At 44.0% G+C, this 17212-nt stretch overlaps 1 protein-coding gene across 3 annotated transcripts in view; it reads right to left on the bottom strand.

Moving 5' to 3' along the window:
* The window catches only part of FRMD4A (FERM domain containing 4A), a 584597-nt gene extending 568652 nt beyond the window's left edge, over window positions 1-15945 (bottom strand). For 2 of the 3 annotated variants that reach the window (XM_070500878.1, XM_070500880.1), the window contains exons 1-2: window positions 15883-15945; window positions 15081-15206 (exon numbers count right to left, since the gene is read on the bottom strand). In XM_070500878.1, coding sequence (XP_070356979.1) covers window positions 15081-15125 — 45 coding nt within the window. In that variant the 5' untranslated portion in view covers window positions 15126-15206; window positions 15883-15945. Of the gene's footprint in view, window positions 1-15080; window positions 15207-15634; window positions 15847-15882 lie in introns of those variants that run through there. The other variant, XM_070500879.1, reaches the window with a different exon arrangement.
* Between the last annotated feature and the right edge of the window lie 1267 nt (window positions 15946-17212).

Here is a 17212-nt window from a genome sequence, read left to right as displayed (position 1 = left end):
ATAGGCAGAAGTGGATTTATTACAGGGTATTAGGTAGTTTAAGAGCATATGGGTAAACCAGGTAACCAAAGTCACTCACTACAGAGCGAAGATTCAGGTCCAAGCACACCTTGGTACTGTTACAGGAGAGACCTCACAGTGTCACTGAGCCATCACCTCTGACACTGGAGACTGGACACCAGAACCTCCACAAGAGCTGGTCCCAAAGAATCTAACAATTTGCTATCTTGTTTGCAAGAAAATCCGATGGCAACTGCCACTTCAAGTCATTCATGTCACCTCTCCAAGTCTGGGGCCAGTGAGCTTGCTTAGTGGAAGCCAGATCACATGCAGAACACTAACTGCAAGGGAAGTTAGGAAATGCATCTTTTAGAGCCTCAGTCTCTACAGCTTAGGAAGATATTCTAGAGAGTGGTTGTAGGAGGGGACTGAGTGAGCCAATTTGCAAAGTGTCACATAAGTGACTCTGTTCTGGCCAATGAAAAATAGGGAAAGTGTTCTGGGGAACTTCTGGGAGAGATTTTCCTCTTTGATAAAAATAAAGAGACACAAGGAGAGCTCTCTCTATGGTTCCTCTTCTTTCTGCTTTTGGACGCAGGAGTAAGGGGCATGATGCTTGGAGCTGCTGCAGCCATCTTGGATCAGGAGGGTAAGTACTGCCAACATTCCCCTCAACCCCTTATATTTTCTATCTTTCAACCTCTCTGAGCCTCTCTCCTTGAGTCTATAAAAACACTCATGATTTCCCCATCTCTGAATCCCTCCCTTGTTTCCTCCCACTCCTCAGACTACTATCCAATGTCTCTTCTCCCTTTCTCTTTCTCCTCTCTGTGTTTACTTGCTTACCTCCTATACCCTCCTTATTCACTTGCAACCTGGGTTCAGATTTTATCGCATTTATGAAGCATTTCTTCATGAGGTCACCACCGCCATCTTGACTGGCAAATTCAATAAGTATTTTCCAGTTTTTATGTTCCTTAATCTCTCTGCTCCACTTGACAGTCTTGATCCATCACTCCTTTCTTGAAATTCTCTACTCTCTTGTCATCCAAGACAGTACATGCTCCTGGACCTCCCTCCACCTCTCTGACTTTCTTTCTTTGCCTCTTTTATGGGCTTTCCTTCCACTACCTTCCCCTTCAGTGCCTCATCCATGGTTCATGGCTCCACTCAGTCTATACCCCTGAGGTAGTTTTCATCTTCTCGTGTTGTTCAAACCATCACCTGAATACCGAGGACTCTGACTACGTATGTCCAGTCCAGAAATCTTTCCCAACTTCACACACGTACATTTAACCACAGCTAAACACCTCCACTATAATGTCTCAGTGGCCCCTGCAATGAGCCTGTCCAAAACGAAGGCATCATTAGTCCTTTTAAACCTGTTCTTCCCCTGTGACCCCCACCTGCTTCCTCACCCAGCACAAAGATCTGTGGACATCCTTGACTCCTCCCTCTGCCTCACATATCCAGTCAAAAGCTAATAACTTGCTGATTTCACCTCATCATCACTTACTCGTGTTCCTACAGCAGGTTTCCACACATCATTGGCAGAGCGATCTACACAAATGCAGATACGATTATTTTGTTCTCTTTCCTAAAACTTTTCAAATGTTTTCCATAACTTACAGGATAAGGCCCAAGCTCCTCAGCAGAGTATGATCCGTCCTTATGGCTGTATCCTCATCCTCTGCTTCTCCCTGAGGTGGATTTTTGTACCAGCAATTGTAAACTCCTTGACTTCTCTGAAATGTATCACGCAGTGGCACAATTTTTTACTTTTGCCAATTCTTTTAACTCTGCCCAAAACTCTTCCTCTACTTCATCGCCCGGTCTGTACCTTCAGGCTCAGATACAACCTCTTTCTAAGATGCCGTTACTCATTCCGCAAATATTTGCTAAATGCTTATCACGTGCCAGGCACTGAGGTAAGAGTAAAGAATCAACGGTGAATGAGACACAGTCCCTGCTTTCGAGAAACTTACAATCCACATGCTGGCCTCCCTCTCCTTCCAACTCTCCCAGGTGGGTTTAGTGCCCTTTTCTGTGCTCCAGTTGTAGATACCCACAGTTGCCTGTGCAATAACCACACCCACCTCCTTCCCTTCGTTTTATGTGAGACAGCGGGGACTGACCCGATTCCCAGCTGCAGCAGTAAATAGGGATATATGAAGCCACATATGTCAGTTCCATGCTCCTTGCTAGTGATGGTTCAAAATCCCAGGCTTGAGCCAATCAGTGCTTGACTTTCCCTTGGGGAGATGACCTGAGTTGGCCCTCTCAGAAAGAAAGGAAGAATTTATTCTTCCTATTTTGAGGAGAGGCATTTCTTCTCTCCCCCTGGGCTTGAAGAAGGAAGCATATGGAACAGTTACTGCTGGCAGCCATCTTGAGACCACGTGAGGGAAGCCCGACTGAAGACAAAGCCCACAGACAAGTGCAGAGCCCAGAGATTTAAGGGAGTGGGACCAGAGCCAGAGCCTGGAAACAGCTCCACCTCTAGACTTGATATATGAACTAAAGAATTTCCCTATTTAAAGCCATTTTGAACGCACATTTGTTTTACTTATTAATGGGAGTCATTATGAACCACCCACCTCCATCTCTCACTTCAATAGCTCATGAATCCACATCCTTTCCTCCATTCCCGCTGGCCCCGCATTAGTTCAAGCCCACTTTATTGCTCGACTGGGTGACTTTCATATCTTCTCATCCAGGTTCCCTCCCCTCAGGTTCACCCCTTTTCTCAGGCCATTCTCTGTATTACTTCCAGAGTGCTATTTCTATATCTCAACTCTGATCATGTAATTCCCTGCTTAAAATCATTAATGACTGTTAGTAGAATTCAAGATAAAGTTCAAACTTCTTACCACTTATTCAGAAGACATTTTGTGTCTGCCCCTAGCCAGGATTTTGGCCTTCACACCTTTTGCCTTCTCCGTACCATTATGTTACATAGTTGCTGGAACGTGCAACTCTCTCATTTGCATTTGTGGGTGCTCTTCCCTATACTTGGAACATCTCACCACCACCATCTGCTTACCCTACCCCTAATTCTTCAAAACTCACCTGAAACATGAGTTCCTGCTCTGTGCTCCTGTTCTCTATAGCACTTTGACAATTTCGTAGTCTTCACATTTATCTCACTGTGTTGGAATTGTTTGTTTATTGGCCTTTCCAACCAAACTCTAAACTTCTTGAGAGCAGGGACCAGGCGGTATCTACACATGTATCCTGTGTCCTCAGTGCTTTCCATGATGTCCCTCTGATTGTGAAGCTCCATAAATGTTTTTGGAAAGAGAAGGGAAAGAGAGGGGAGGGGACGAGAGGGAGGAAGAGGAGAGACGAGAAGCTTCAAATTTGTCCTGCCCTAGGTGCTTCATGCCTTTGGAGTGTGTATTAAAAGGTCGCCTGGCTCGGTAATTGTGGGGAATGGAGAGGAAACAAATAGTTGTTGATACAGGTAATGTTCATGTTCCCAATTGTAGCAGCATATGGCAGTAGTTGTAATGGCCTAACATAAAGCATTCCGGGACAATATTAATGACCAACTAGGTTAATGACCAAAGACTAAGCCTCAGGCCATGAACATACTCTCCTTCTCATTAATCCCTGGGAAACGACCTCAGCCATGTTCATTATGGCTCAATTATGTTCACACTCCTCACGAGGGAAAAAAAAAGCATTTCAGGTCTAATACCAAACTAGGTCCCTTCTTTTGCCCTGACACATGGGCAATAAAGGCACAAAACAACTTATTAGTCCAAATACCAAGCATGTGAAGGAGGCGACACTACTGCTTTATTAGCTCCCAATCAGCGGCAGGAACTAGACCAGCGGACCTTAGAGGTCACAGAGCAGGCAGACCAGGCCACTCCCCATGATTCATACGCTCTCTGGGCATTCTCTGAAGGCATAACATAAAGCACTAAACACATGTTACTCCCTAGATGTTTAGAATTTGGATGAAAATCCGAAAACTCAAAGGCAACTCTTTGCTAACAAGCAAAAAAAATTAAAAATTGGCTTCTTCCAATATCAACCTATCATCCAATCAATATTTATGGGATGATTCCTCTGAGCAAAGTCCTATAGACAAGTTGTGAGCAATTCAAAAAGTAAAAGACCCTCAAAGACCAAAAAGTAAAAGACTCTCAAGTTACACAGAATGAACACACACTGTGGTGGTTTTAAACGTGTCTTAAAATATGCGGACATCTTGCATTAAGAGGTGGGATCCATACCCTTTCCCTTTGAGTCTAGCGATAATGACTTATTTAAAACTAAGAAAATGCAGCAGAAGTGAGTCTGTGTGACTTCTGAGGTCATATAGCTCTACCTTGTTAGCTCAGATACTCAGTTTTGGGCCCCGAGCCACCACGTAAGGAGTCCAATTCCCCTGAAGCTGCCATGTTGTGAGGAAGCCCAGGCTATATGAAGAGGCCCTAGACAAGTGCTGCAGTCAACAGAACCAGCTGTAGTCCAGCTGACAGCAACACCTACCATTAGACATGTGAGTGGAGACACCCTTCAGAAGATTCCAGACTCTAGCTGTTGAGTCACCCCAGACTTTGACTCTTGCCAGCTGAGGCTCCAGACATTGCAGAGCAGAGACAAGCCATCCCCACTGTCACCTGTTGGCACTCCAATTGGTGAGCATAATAAAATGATTGTTTTAAGTAACAAAGTGTGGGGTAGCTATTATGCAGTAGTAATAACTGGAACACACACACGATACATCCAACAGCTTGGTGAAGTTGGGTAAGAGTTTGCATGTGTACATTCCTAGCTCAGCCATGCCCTACAGAAATCTGCAAGGAAGTGCAGTCAATTAATGGAACGGCATTTAACCTACATCTAGCAAAAAGGCTCCCAGGCTGCTTCACTGAGGCCATGTGGCACATTTAGCGTAAGGAAAATTAATTCCAAAGTCAAGGTAACATTGATCTGGTCCAAATGTGGCTTTGTATAGCAATGTGGTATGAACTTGTTCTAACCATGGCTGTTAGAATTCCTCTTTCACAGGCTTGAACTTTTATTCTTTTCTCTCTACCATCCTTCTTCAGGATTGCTGTGCTTCTAGCCTCATGCCCAGATCTGCTCCCCCAAATCTGATCACAGAACCAATGTGACCCATATCTCCAACTGTCCATCAGCTTTCTCTGCTGGGAAATCCCATTATAACCTCAGCACCTTCAACTCAATGATCTAAGTTAATTGCAGCCTATTCTTCTTCAAATTGTATTTCCCACCCTGTCACCACTCCCTGCAGCTCCACTATCCAACACTCTGTGGTCCTGGCTGACTCCTCCCTGTGCATGGTCCTCTATCATCAATCTACCCTATGGTCCTCAGAACGCTCCTTGAATTCATCCACTTTCCTCTTTTCTTACAGCCCACCACCATGCTGCCTCTTCATCTCCCACCTGAATTCATGCAATTGACTCTAACCTGGCTCCTCCCTCCCATTTCCCCAGGCACCCTGCATCCCCACCGCTAGACTAAATCTCCCAACCTCCATGCCCGTTAAGTCAGTCCCCATCCAAGAACTCGGAGAGGCTCCTAAGTGCCTGTGGCTCCGATCCAGGTCCTCACAGGGGCATTTGTAACTGTCTTCCCTCATCTGGTCCCAACTTGCTTAGCCAGTTTTTCTCCTCCTCCACAGCGCAAATCCTCTCCTACTAGATACTCCCACCTCTGCCCTCGTCCCATCACCATTGACCATTCATAATCATTTTCTCCTGAATTTCCCTTATCACTTTGTTCCTTTTTCTGGGAAGATTTCTCTCCTCCATCAAAAATAAATCCACCCCAATCCCACTTCTGGGTATAGATCCAAAGGAAATGAAAATAGGATCTTGTAGAGATAGCTGCATTCTCATGTTCCTAGCAGCATTATTCACAATAGCCAAGACATGGAAACAATCTAAATGTCCATCAAGGAATGAATGGATAAAGAAGATGTGATATATATATACCATGGAATATTATTCAGCCACAAAAAAGAAGGAAATCCTGCCATTTGCATAGATGGCATAGATGGATCTTGAGGGCATTATGCTAAAGTGAAATAAGTCAGACAGAGAAAGACAAATACTGTATAATATCACGTATATGTGGAATCTACAAAAGCCAAACTCATGGAAACAGAGTAGAATGGCAGTTACCAGGGCTTGAGGGGTGGGGGAGATGGGAAATGTTGGTCAAAGGCACAAACTTCCAGTTAGAAGATGAATAAGTCTTGGGGATGTGATGTACAACATAGTGACTATAGTTAACAATACTATATTATATGCTTGAAAGTTGCTAAGAGAGTAGAACTTAAATGTTCTCATCACAAGAAAGCAATGGTAAATATGTGACGATGGAGCTGTTAGCTAATTCCATGGCAGTAATCATATTGTAATAGATAAGTGTATCAAATCAACACATTGCACACCTTAAACTTATATAACCTTATAAGTCAATTATATCTCAATAAAGCTGAAAAAAATGCACCCATCTGAATGGCTTGAGGTCCTTTTCCTCCGCAGACTCTGTCTTAACTGGATCTCTAGATCTTTCTCCCCTGTGCCTCCCCTACCACTCCTCTGACTTCCTTCCTACACATCGTAGGTCCCACACCCTTTAATATGGGGCCATTTCTGTAATTCTATTTCTCTAATGAGATGCAAGCTCTGAGGTGAGGGGCATGTGTTACACTCACTTCAATCCTCCCAGAGCTTGTTCCCAGTGATAAACTTCCAGGAATGATCAATTCATACCTTAATCTACCAAATATATAGAATATGGGGCAAGGTGCTGGGACTTGCTAAACTCCTGGTCCTAGGATTTTACCCTGGTGGAATACCCCGCCCATAGCCTCCCACCATTGTTTTCTTGTTGCCAGTCACCTTTCAGCTTAAAGACCACCTCCTCAGAGAAGGCTTCCTTGATCACTCAACCTAAAGCTGTCACCTAAGCTTTGTCTGCCCATCATCATTTTTAATTCACTATAGGGCACTTATTACTCTCTGACATTTTATTCCGATGTATTTATTTTTTATCTCATCCCAGGAGACTATGAGCTCAGGGACAGCAAAAGCCTTGTCTGTCTTGTTCTCTCCTGCGTCCCTCACATTAAAACAGTGTCCGGAAGATAGTAGCTGCTCCATAAATATTTGTTGAATGAATGAATGAGAAATACTCTACACGGTTGATGTGCTCACATCCTATTAAGGAAAACAGATACAAAAGTGAAATATCTAGAATGTGATCAATAAGTGAAATGATAGGAGGAAAATTTTATAGATGAATGGAATCAAGGAGAGAGTGAGGAAAGCGAAAGAGTGGCAATCCGATAGTGAAAGAGTACATTCACAAGTGCACAGGCATGAGCTAGTGTGGCATTGTGGGGGGCAGGAATAGTTCAACATGGCTGGAGTAGGAATTTTGAGGGATTAGGAGGGAACAGTGGGACAGGTAGGCAGAGGACAGAGCTTGAAGTGACTAATGTGGTAAATTAGAAAGCTTGAGTCTTATCGTATGTATAATCAGGTGTAATCAGAGGATTTTAGGTAGAGAAAATAGACCTTCATTTTATAAACATCACTCTGGAAAATGTAAAGAGGACAGACAATGCGTAAAGAGACTAGAATCGGGAAGACCAGGTGAGCAGCTCTGCAGATAGCCCAGGTCTGAGAGATGAAGGGCTTGAACTGAGGCAGAGGGAGGAGAGTGGGGGGAGGGAGTGGAAGCAACAGGACCTGGTGATAACTGGACAGGGTGGATGAGAGAGAAGAAGGAGTCAAAGGTGAATCCTGGGATGACAGTGAAAATGGTGCTACCACCAACTGAGGTAAGACGTGCAGACCAGGGAGATCACGAGTCCTCTTTGGGTGAATTGAGTCTGAGGTGCCTGTGGCACAGCAGGAGGATAAATCTGACAAGCATTTGGATTGGTAGCCATCAGGAGCTTGGGGGCATGGCCTGAGCCAAAGACATGATTAGGCGTCATTAGTTTACAAAGAGTTAAAACCATGAGCTTGAATGACATTGCTTGGGGAGAGAGAGGAATTGGATCTACGGCTCAGGAAATTCCTTCTCCAGGTCTAGCCTGTGAGACTAAGATTTCAATATCCAGGGTTATAAAGGACACTCATTACTATGCAACGTGAATTGCAGGCCAGTGTTACCTTGACATTGGAATTCAGCCTCCTCACTCAGTATGTACCACATGGTCCTAGTCAAGCACGTTTCCAGGACCTTTGATCACGACCAGGCTAAATACCATATGTTCCATTAGACTTCATATTTTGGCACAGGATTCGATGAGAAACTGCTACCTGCCCCGGTAACATATGCTCCCCACACTACCATTAAACTTTGCAAAGCAGCCGTACAATTAATTTTTAGCAGAGATGCACTAATAGCCACCCAATCATGTGTAGCAGGCCTGGATGACAAACATTTTGCATTTGCCAGAGAGAACATATTGCAGCCCATATTTTAGTCATCTCCCTTCAGAGGGTAAGAAAATTTTGTTAGTTATTTAAGACAGCAATGCAAATTTAAATTTGCTCCTGACTGGGATGGTGCACCTGACCTTCGGAGCATGTGTTTTTCTAAAACCATTGGCTGGTTGTCCAAAGGGGGTCGCTGATTGTCCAGAGAATGGGATGCAGAAAGAGAGAATTGGGCAACTTCTTCTTTTGAGTTGATTCTAGCTCATGCCAGGAGCCCAATGAGATGAGTTTGGGTAGATGGTCATTTCCTATCATTTTAAGATAAAGCAAGCAACTGCGAATACTCACTGTGCATTTATTTTGGTCCAGGAACAGTGTTATGTACTTTGTATACATATCTCATTGATTATCCAAAATGTTATGTGGTAGCTATTATTATGCCACTTTACAGATGGTAAGACTTGTTCAACCTAGCATAAATATTTAGACAATGGGCTTTTCCATTTATATCTATTTTGAGGGATACTGAAGCTACAGTTTGGGGTTCACCGGCACTTTACCCTCCTGAAAGATTTTGTAGGAACCCTATAATGGTATACAAGATATAAAGACCGTTGTAATGGACATCCATTGTTTTTGCCTTGCTATCATCCCTTCCTCTCTTTTGGTAAAAGAGTTCTTTTCCTTTTGGAACCCTCCCTTTCTACTCCATGTGATTCAGATGAGGTGATGAGCCAGTTGACTCCCCTTCTTCCTCACCACAGACCTGGACAAAGAAGGCAACCTGCTTGGTCAGAGAACCCATTCCTGGACCTAGTGATTGACCTGGGACAAACCTATTATCCAATAGGGCAAAATAGACCATAAGACATGATGTGCTAAGGAAAGTCCTGCTCATTTATCTGGGTTCACTAACTCTAAGGACAAGTAACCCTCGAGCTGCTGGGGGGAAGAATCTGCCAGAGCTTAAAGTCAACAGAGAGCAAAGTAGAATCAAGACACGAGGAGAGGCAGAGAAACAGGTCCTGACACCACTACCCAAAGTGCTCAATCCAGCTTTGCCTAGAGCTACGGCATTCCTTGGATTTCCTAGTTATATCAGTCAATACCTTTCCCTCTTAACTAATGAGAGTCTGAGTTTTCTGTCACTTACAACCAGAGAGAGAGATTTGACTTAAAATGAAATGAAAATATATTTAGCAAAAAATGATCTGAGAGAGATGGTTTGACTGTCATTGATTTCAAATTTCACGCTCTGAGACAGATGAATTTGTATATTCAACACCAACTACAAAAATTATTAATATCAAGACTTCAGATAATTCAATAATTCAAAAATTATTAATATCAAGATATACACATTAGGAAATTATACCTTAGAAGGTGGATAATTGAGTTTAAGAAGGAGTTTAGCTACTGACTTAGATGTAACAATGACGTGACATTTCCCAGAGACTTTTTGACATGTATCCTACTTTAAATAAACCAGAAAGATAAATAATCTAAGAACCAGTCACACCGGTAGACCTGAACATCCAGGGTCCCTGTCTGGGCCCCATGCTTAGATGACACCACTCTGCATACAGCATGTTAGACGGCCCCACTCTGCATTATCACGTTATTATGATTCTCTGAATTTCCATAAAGATCATCAATATCACAGTTTCAAATTTATGAGTTAACCATCATGGAAACCTGGGGAATATCTCAATTTCATCACAAATGAGCTGAGTCATCTTGGGCAAGACATTTAACTTTTCCGGATCTCGGCTTCAGCATATGATAGAAAGATGTAGTACCCGCCCTGACAACAGACACAAAGGCACTTTGAAAAACATGAGGGTTATTACGATTAACTAGAGCAAGATTCCTCAAGACAGAACTCCGTTTTATCCTGTGCCTTTTGCCAATTGGGATCCATAGAAAATCCATGGTCTTATTAAAAATTCTGAATAGAGTCCTGTCACAGGTCACGTTTAGAGGAAAAGTAGGTGATAGTAACATAACTGGGATCTTGGTCACAAGCCCAACGTGCCTTTCTGATCTTGTAACCCTTTGTCACCTGTAGGAACTCTATCCAAACCAGTCTGCTTTCCTTCTTCCAAACACAATCTAGACTCTGCCATAATTCATTCACTCTCCTTACCTCACATCCACTCTCTTAACTCATCCATTCCTCAGCATATTACCTAAACTTAAAGAACCAATTCCTCCATGCTGACAAGCAGGGTTTTGAATTCAGAGCCCCCAGAGCTCACATGGTGATGGGTTATGCATTGTCTTATTACAGCTCTTATGTGATTCTCTGAAGTTGTTCTGTGAATTTCGTACTGTTATAGTTTCCATGTATCTCTATCTTGTCTATCCAATTAGATTGTAAGTTCACTAAAGCCAGCAACTAGCTTGTATTCTTCTTGCACAGAGTAGATATTCAGCAAATATTTGTTGGCTAATTGAAAAGGAAAATGTCCAAATGAGGAAAATGGCTGAGGAAAGAAGAATCTATAACGAAATGAAATGAAAGAGAGAAAGTTATAGAACAGCAACTTATCAATAGGAATCTATTCAAAATAGACCAGAGAGCTAGTCTTTTCAAAAGAATCCCAGATGCCTGAAATCAAATTTTTGGAATGGAAAGAACCTTCAGGATAATCTAGGTCACATCTTTCATTCATTGAGAATAATCACCCACTAATTTTTCTGACTTATGAATTAGAGTTTTTATATCTCTAATTTTCCTATTGTAAACCTCTTGATAATTTCTTAGACATGGAGTCCAAGAGAATGGGACCTTGAAAACATGGCAAGACTTTCATGGATATAAAAATATTTCTTTTCACTAGAGTTAAACCAGATGTCTCAAGCTGGACTTGTGGTATCACTTTTTCATTTTACATTTCAACGTGGAAAAAAATAATGATAAACAGGAGTATAGGATTACCCAACCAGAAATGTGAAAAATGCAGAATGGCTCCCTGGAGGGGCTGATCCAAAGTGTTAGAAGATCTTGGTAGTCAAGTTCTCAAGCTTTGATATGATATCAGAGAACATACTGGCTTCAGAGTCAGGGGACCTTGATTTTGAGACTTTGTTCCATCAATTTCAGTCGTATGACCATTGACAGGTTCCCAAATTCTGATTATCAAACTTTTTTGTCTCAAAAATAGGATTGTTGAAGGGATTAAATGAGATACTGTATGTAAAGACACTTTGTTCCTAGAAAAGCAAAATTTGCATTATTACCTAGCCAGCTAACTTACATTAAAATATATTTTAATCTAACTGTCCGAGCTTTCTGAATCTAAGAGCCAAAAGGTCATAATACCACCTCTGTAGTCCCTTGGTTATGCACCTCTATCATGTCACTAAAGAAATGATCAAAGAACCCCTGGCTTTAGCATGTTCCAGTCCTTGCAGCATTCCCCAAATCACGTGACTTCAGCAAATGACACATGGCCAAGAGCTTCTTGCCCTGTAATTAGTCACACTAGGCTGAAGGCTCCCAGCAGTGTAGCGAACACAGAAGTATCTTTCCTTGTTTCCCAAGATTTCTGCAAAGATGGAGGAGGTGGGCTTTTCAATGGCATGTGAAGCTGTCTCCACCCCTGGCACCTGTCCCCTCTCCTAGTCCAACCCTCCTCGGTTGTTTGAGGAACTCCGTCTTGCACAGACACTCATCACCCCCCGGGCTAACTCTCCATTGAAAGAATCAGTGAAATCCTCCTCCTTCAAGACAGTCCATGTGTGCTTCAACCCGGACCCTCCCTGATGCCCCAAACCCAGCACCAGCTTGGAGAGGCACCTTAGGTACTGGGCAAAGGTCATCTGGTCTTGTCCAACAGAATAAATTAGGCTCCCATGGGGTAGGACTCCTGACAGCAGAATATGAATGAACCCAAATGATCACCCATTCCAGTAAATAATATAAAACATACTTGCCCTGGCATAAAAGCCATATGGATGGAACAAATTCACCATCTAAAAGCAATGCTGTGCATGTGTGGAAATAAGACACAATGCTGACTAAAGTGTTAGAGTTGCATATCAAGGAGCTCTGCTCTTGACACCATTCCTAGAGGTCTCAAATGGTGTTTAACAAACCTCAAAGGGACCCTAGGGATGAGTACAATGCCCTTGGTTAGCAAATGACACAACTAAGGCACAGAGAGAGTAAGCAACATGCCCAGATCACCCCAGCAAGTGGCAAAGCTGGGAACAGGGTACAGGGCTGTCTAACTCCAGGCTCATTGCTACTTCCATAACCAAATAAACAACTTCTGCTGTGAATCATTTAGAGTCGACACTGAATATAACTTCTGGCTGCCTCCTTATCCGAAAGCAAGCGGCTTTGCTTTCTCCCGGGTCCCTGCATCCAGAGATTCTATACACAGTATCAAGAACTGCCATCAGGCAATCTGGTACCAACCTGCCCCCAAACTTGGGTTTAGCCGGTCCTGTTCCTGCCCTCATCCCATGTTAGCAGCACTCCACAAAGACGGAGGAGTGATCGGCTGATTGATTGGTTAATAAATAATGTTTACAGCTTCCTTCCTGAACTCACAGCCAAAGCAACTCTGCTAATGGCCTCTTTTCCTCCATCCTTTCCTCCTTGACTTGCTTATAAATTTTGAGACTCATCATGTCATAGGTCAGGGAAGCAATTACTTTGGGGTTTACCCTGAAAAAATAAAAAAAGCAGCAGAGTCCATAGGGGAAAATTCCCCTGAACCAAACGTGAACCAGAAAACTTCCATTGACTCCGATTACACACGGTCCTCCAGGGTTCTCTACCTAATGGTCCATCACCGTGTCAAGAGCTATTTCCCCTGGCTTCCAAGAGAGATGCGCACACAATCCTTTAATCCGGGCAAGAGGTGAGCGCTGAGGTGAGATCTGAGGTCAGAGGCAGCTGAAAAACGGAGATCAAGTATGAGCTGCAGAGACCTCCAGGACAGGAGAACCCGGGTGTGTGTGCGTGGCTGCAGTGGCAGAACCCGGATGCTGAGGGGCATGCGTTCTGATGGGGTACCGAGGATTTATCCTTGGGGCTCCCAGTAAAACAGACACATAGCCAAGCGGTCAGAAAGACAGGGGAGAATTAAGAGCAGACATCTGCAGGCACGTGCAGCTCTCTCCGAAGCTATTTTTCAAGAATGTTTCTCTTGTCTCTATTAACAAAATGCAGGATTTATTTCTATGAAACAATATTAGCTCATATACACATGCGTACCTGCATGTGGGTGTGTGGACCTATATTTTTTTGCACGTAACTCAAACTCCCAGTTTCCTGGGAGCCTCCTGGCCCTCATGGATACTGCCACCACTTCAGTGCCTGCCATGGTCACAAATGTTCAGAGCCTTTCCCATCACTTGTGTGACCACAGGTAGACAATGGAGGATAAAGTATCATCAGACAATAGAATTAGTGAGGGAAGAAGACCCAGACAGAGTAATTTCTCTAGAAAACAACTTCCACTCTTTCGAATCCTTTTCCCCCAGTGAAATCAGAAGTCAGCAGAGGCCCATGAGATCTCAGGCACTTCAAATGCCTCTGGCACCCAAATGGCATTTGAGGTAACAAAGAACCAAGATAGCTGTCCCTCTTAACTTAACCCAGCTGCCCACCTGCGAGGCAGGCTCTCCACGGGCTCCTCTTCCAAGTGGCCTGAATAAACTCATCAGGCCTCGCAAAGCTGCACTGTGCTTTCTCCAGACACTGGCAGACACATAGATCAATACACACAGCAGAAGCACTTGTGTTTTGTTCGTAAAACCTCCCGTGTAACTGTTAGAAACATTCCCACGCCAAGACCAAGCCCGACGCGGGCTACTTCCGCCAGCCTTCCCCGGGCATCGGGGCCGCTCAGTGAGGAGGAGGCTGGAGCAACATGACAGCAAAAGCAAACTCTGAACCTAGATCAAGCAAAAAGTCACTCAGGCTAAAGCAAGAGGATGCCACTGTCCTTGTTTGCGTAAATACGCTAAGAGGATGACCTTCTTAATGTGATGGAAATCAGAGAGCAGCTTAAAGTAGGTCAGTGGTCCACACCCAGAGAAATGCCTGGACAAGGCCTGACAGGGGCTCCCTAGGGACTGTACTTGGGAGATGAGCTTCCTCCAGCTCTGTGGTCCAAATGTCACAAAAGGCCACAGCAAAGCTCTCAGCTGCTTCTACAGGGAATCTGACCAGATGCGTGGGCACCTAGAGAAAAGATCATATTCAATCACCCCGTGGGCAAAAAATTCCACAGTTGCCATGAGGAGATATGAAGAAACAAACAAACAATTTCCCCGATTTAGATTCCAAAGGCACCGGAGAGCCAGGGGGAGGCGTTGGTGGGAACCTATTTCTAGGGGCTCTTAGCACCTGTTTGCAAGCACATCACTCAAAATAGCATTAAGCAACAAGTTTCTAAAACGGCAAAGCGAATGCTTCTTTTCCCCGGGAGTGCTTTGTCGTGGTTGGTACTCTTACCCAAGAAATCATCTCAAAAGAGCCTGCGGGATAAAGCAAAGCAATTTTTAACATGTCTGCAGCAGCAGCAGCAGCAGCAGCAGCCCACGATGTGATGCTGCGATGCGGGAGAGGCTGGAGCTGGGTGCTGCCTGGGCCCCACCTCCTCCAGGAGCACTCACCATCAGCAGGCTGAGAGCAGAGTCCGGCACCAGCTGCACGGCCATGGTCTCCGATTCCCATGCACAAACACTGCTGCACAGTCAGTTCGCCTGGGCCCTGGGTGGCAGCGAAGCATCCATAAATACCTACAGCAAAACCAGCCAGAAATCCAGACTCAGGGTGCCAAAGGCTCAAGATGAAGAGAGCCCACATTTCACATGGGGTAGGGGGCAGCTCAGGGGGAGGTAGGGGAGAAGAGGTGGGAACAGGGCTCAGGGAAGGAAAAAAAAAGGAAAATAGCAAGCTGCAGGTTATTTAAAGGTGAGCCCTTCCTAGCTTCACTCAGCTGCATGAGCGCAGCAACGCATCAAACACAAACATAAAAGCTTAGAACACAGAATTTTTAACTGGCACCTTAGCCCAGGCAGCAACTCTTCTTTTAACTGACAATTAGAATCAAACATGCCCTACTGCAGATAGATCAACCAGCCTGAACAAACGCCGCCCCCCCCCAACCCAGCTCTGCCTCTCTCAGCAATTCTGCTGCATAAACATGCTGAGTGTCACAACCTACCGCTTGCAATCTGGTCAGTGTCTTCTTTCCTGCAGAAAGGTGTGTCCCTTTTGCAAAATCAAATATCTGAGAGCGAAAGAGCCGAGCCTGACCACCAGCACCAGGCAGTCACTGAAGATGAGCAAATGCCCTCATCATACCCGAGTGGGAAGTCAGTTATGAACTGACCTTATCCACCATCCCCAAATCTACTTTTCCTCCCCAAGTGACCTGGCAAGGCTAGTTCCGCGCAGGGCTAGCATACTTACGAGGAACATGTAATTACACTGCCTGCTCTGCCAGCGTTCTCATCTCCCTGCCTGTATCACATGTACTCAGCAGACAGGCACCCTCTACCTCTCTCTCCCTCCCTTCCTCCCGCCCTTCCTCCCTCCCATCTCTCCACCAGGCTGCCTGTTAGGAATTTTGAAGAAGCTTCTCTAGCTCAGGGAGGCACGAGAGGCTAATTTGTAGCAAGGGACAGTGCTTAAGACAAAAAGGCAAATTAGCCTTGAAAATCATATCATGCAGCATTTTCCTTGGAAGATGTCAATGGAAAAAAAAAAAAAAGAAAGAAAGAAGGAAGCCTGCCCAGTCTTGTTACATAATGAGTGGCTCAAAATGCTTCCCAGAGTCAAGGACTTAAGAAAATTAAAGCATCTTTTTTATGAGAACCGTCAAGCTTGTGTCTTCTTACAGAGTTCACTTATTGAATGAAAATAGGGATTACTAGTACTTCTGGTAATAGTTTTTCATGTCCCTTTCTGATTTCTTCCTTCACTCACCTCCTGGAATGACTCCAGAAATTCCTTGAAATTAACTGGACAGTGTGAAATGTAGGAACCCAGAAACCAACTTTCTAAATAAGAAACTGGGGGGAAGAAATCAACAGCCTTTAAATGTTCTATAGATAAGTATAGCTGTTGTTCCTATAGAATTTATACTCTTAAAAACATATATTTGATCATCACAGCACCTGGCGCAAAATAAGTACTCAAAAATACGCATGGAAGGGATGAAAAGACCCCTCTCACGTTGTTTATCCTATGGTGGCCCAGTGGGGTGGAAACTCTATTTCATGTTGTCTGATTGGATTCTAACATCCTTGACTTCAGCAACCTCTGAGAATCGCTCCCTACTATCACGTGCTTGGAGATTCACAGCGTGATCTGAGTCATGTGAATGGGGCTTCGCAACCAACTGTCAGAACATTCTGGACTTACTGGTGGGTTTCGTAAAAGAATTCACAATTAATAATAATAACAGTAATGATTTAAGGAACACATCTATAGTGTTATCTTAAGCTTACGGATAGGTTTTTAAATGTATTCAACTGATATGTGCTGAGCGCCTACTGTATGCGTGGTCCTCTGCGATAAGCTTTGCCGAAGATGTAACGCTGAATCGTAATCCCTCCTCTCAAGGAGCTTTTGATCTGGTAGACACGGCGATACTCAAGAATCATTTATGATACAAAACAATATGTGATCAACGCAGTAAAGTCACTTAAAAACAAATAGTTTGGGCAGCACAGAGCAGGGAGAGTTTACTTTTGGCTTCCAGAACATGGTAGCTTTTGAGCTGGAACTTGAAAAATAA

The sequence above is a fragment of the Equus asinus genome, chromosome 29 (assembly GCF_041296235.1).
Source record: "Equus asinus isolate D_3611 breed Donkey chromosome 29, EquAss-T2T_v2, whole genome shotgun sequence".
NCBI lineage: Eukaryota > Metazoa > Chordata > Mammalia > Perissodactyla > Equidae > Equus > Equus asinus.
Note: the sequence above shows the minus strand (reverse complement) of the source record. Positions and strands in the feature narration are given on the sequence as shown.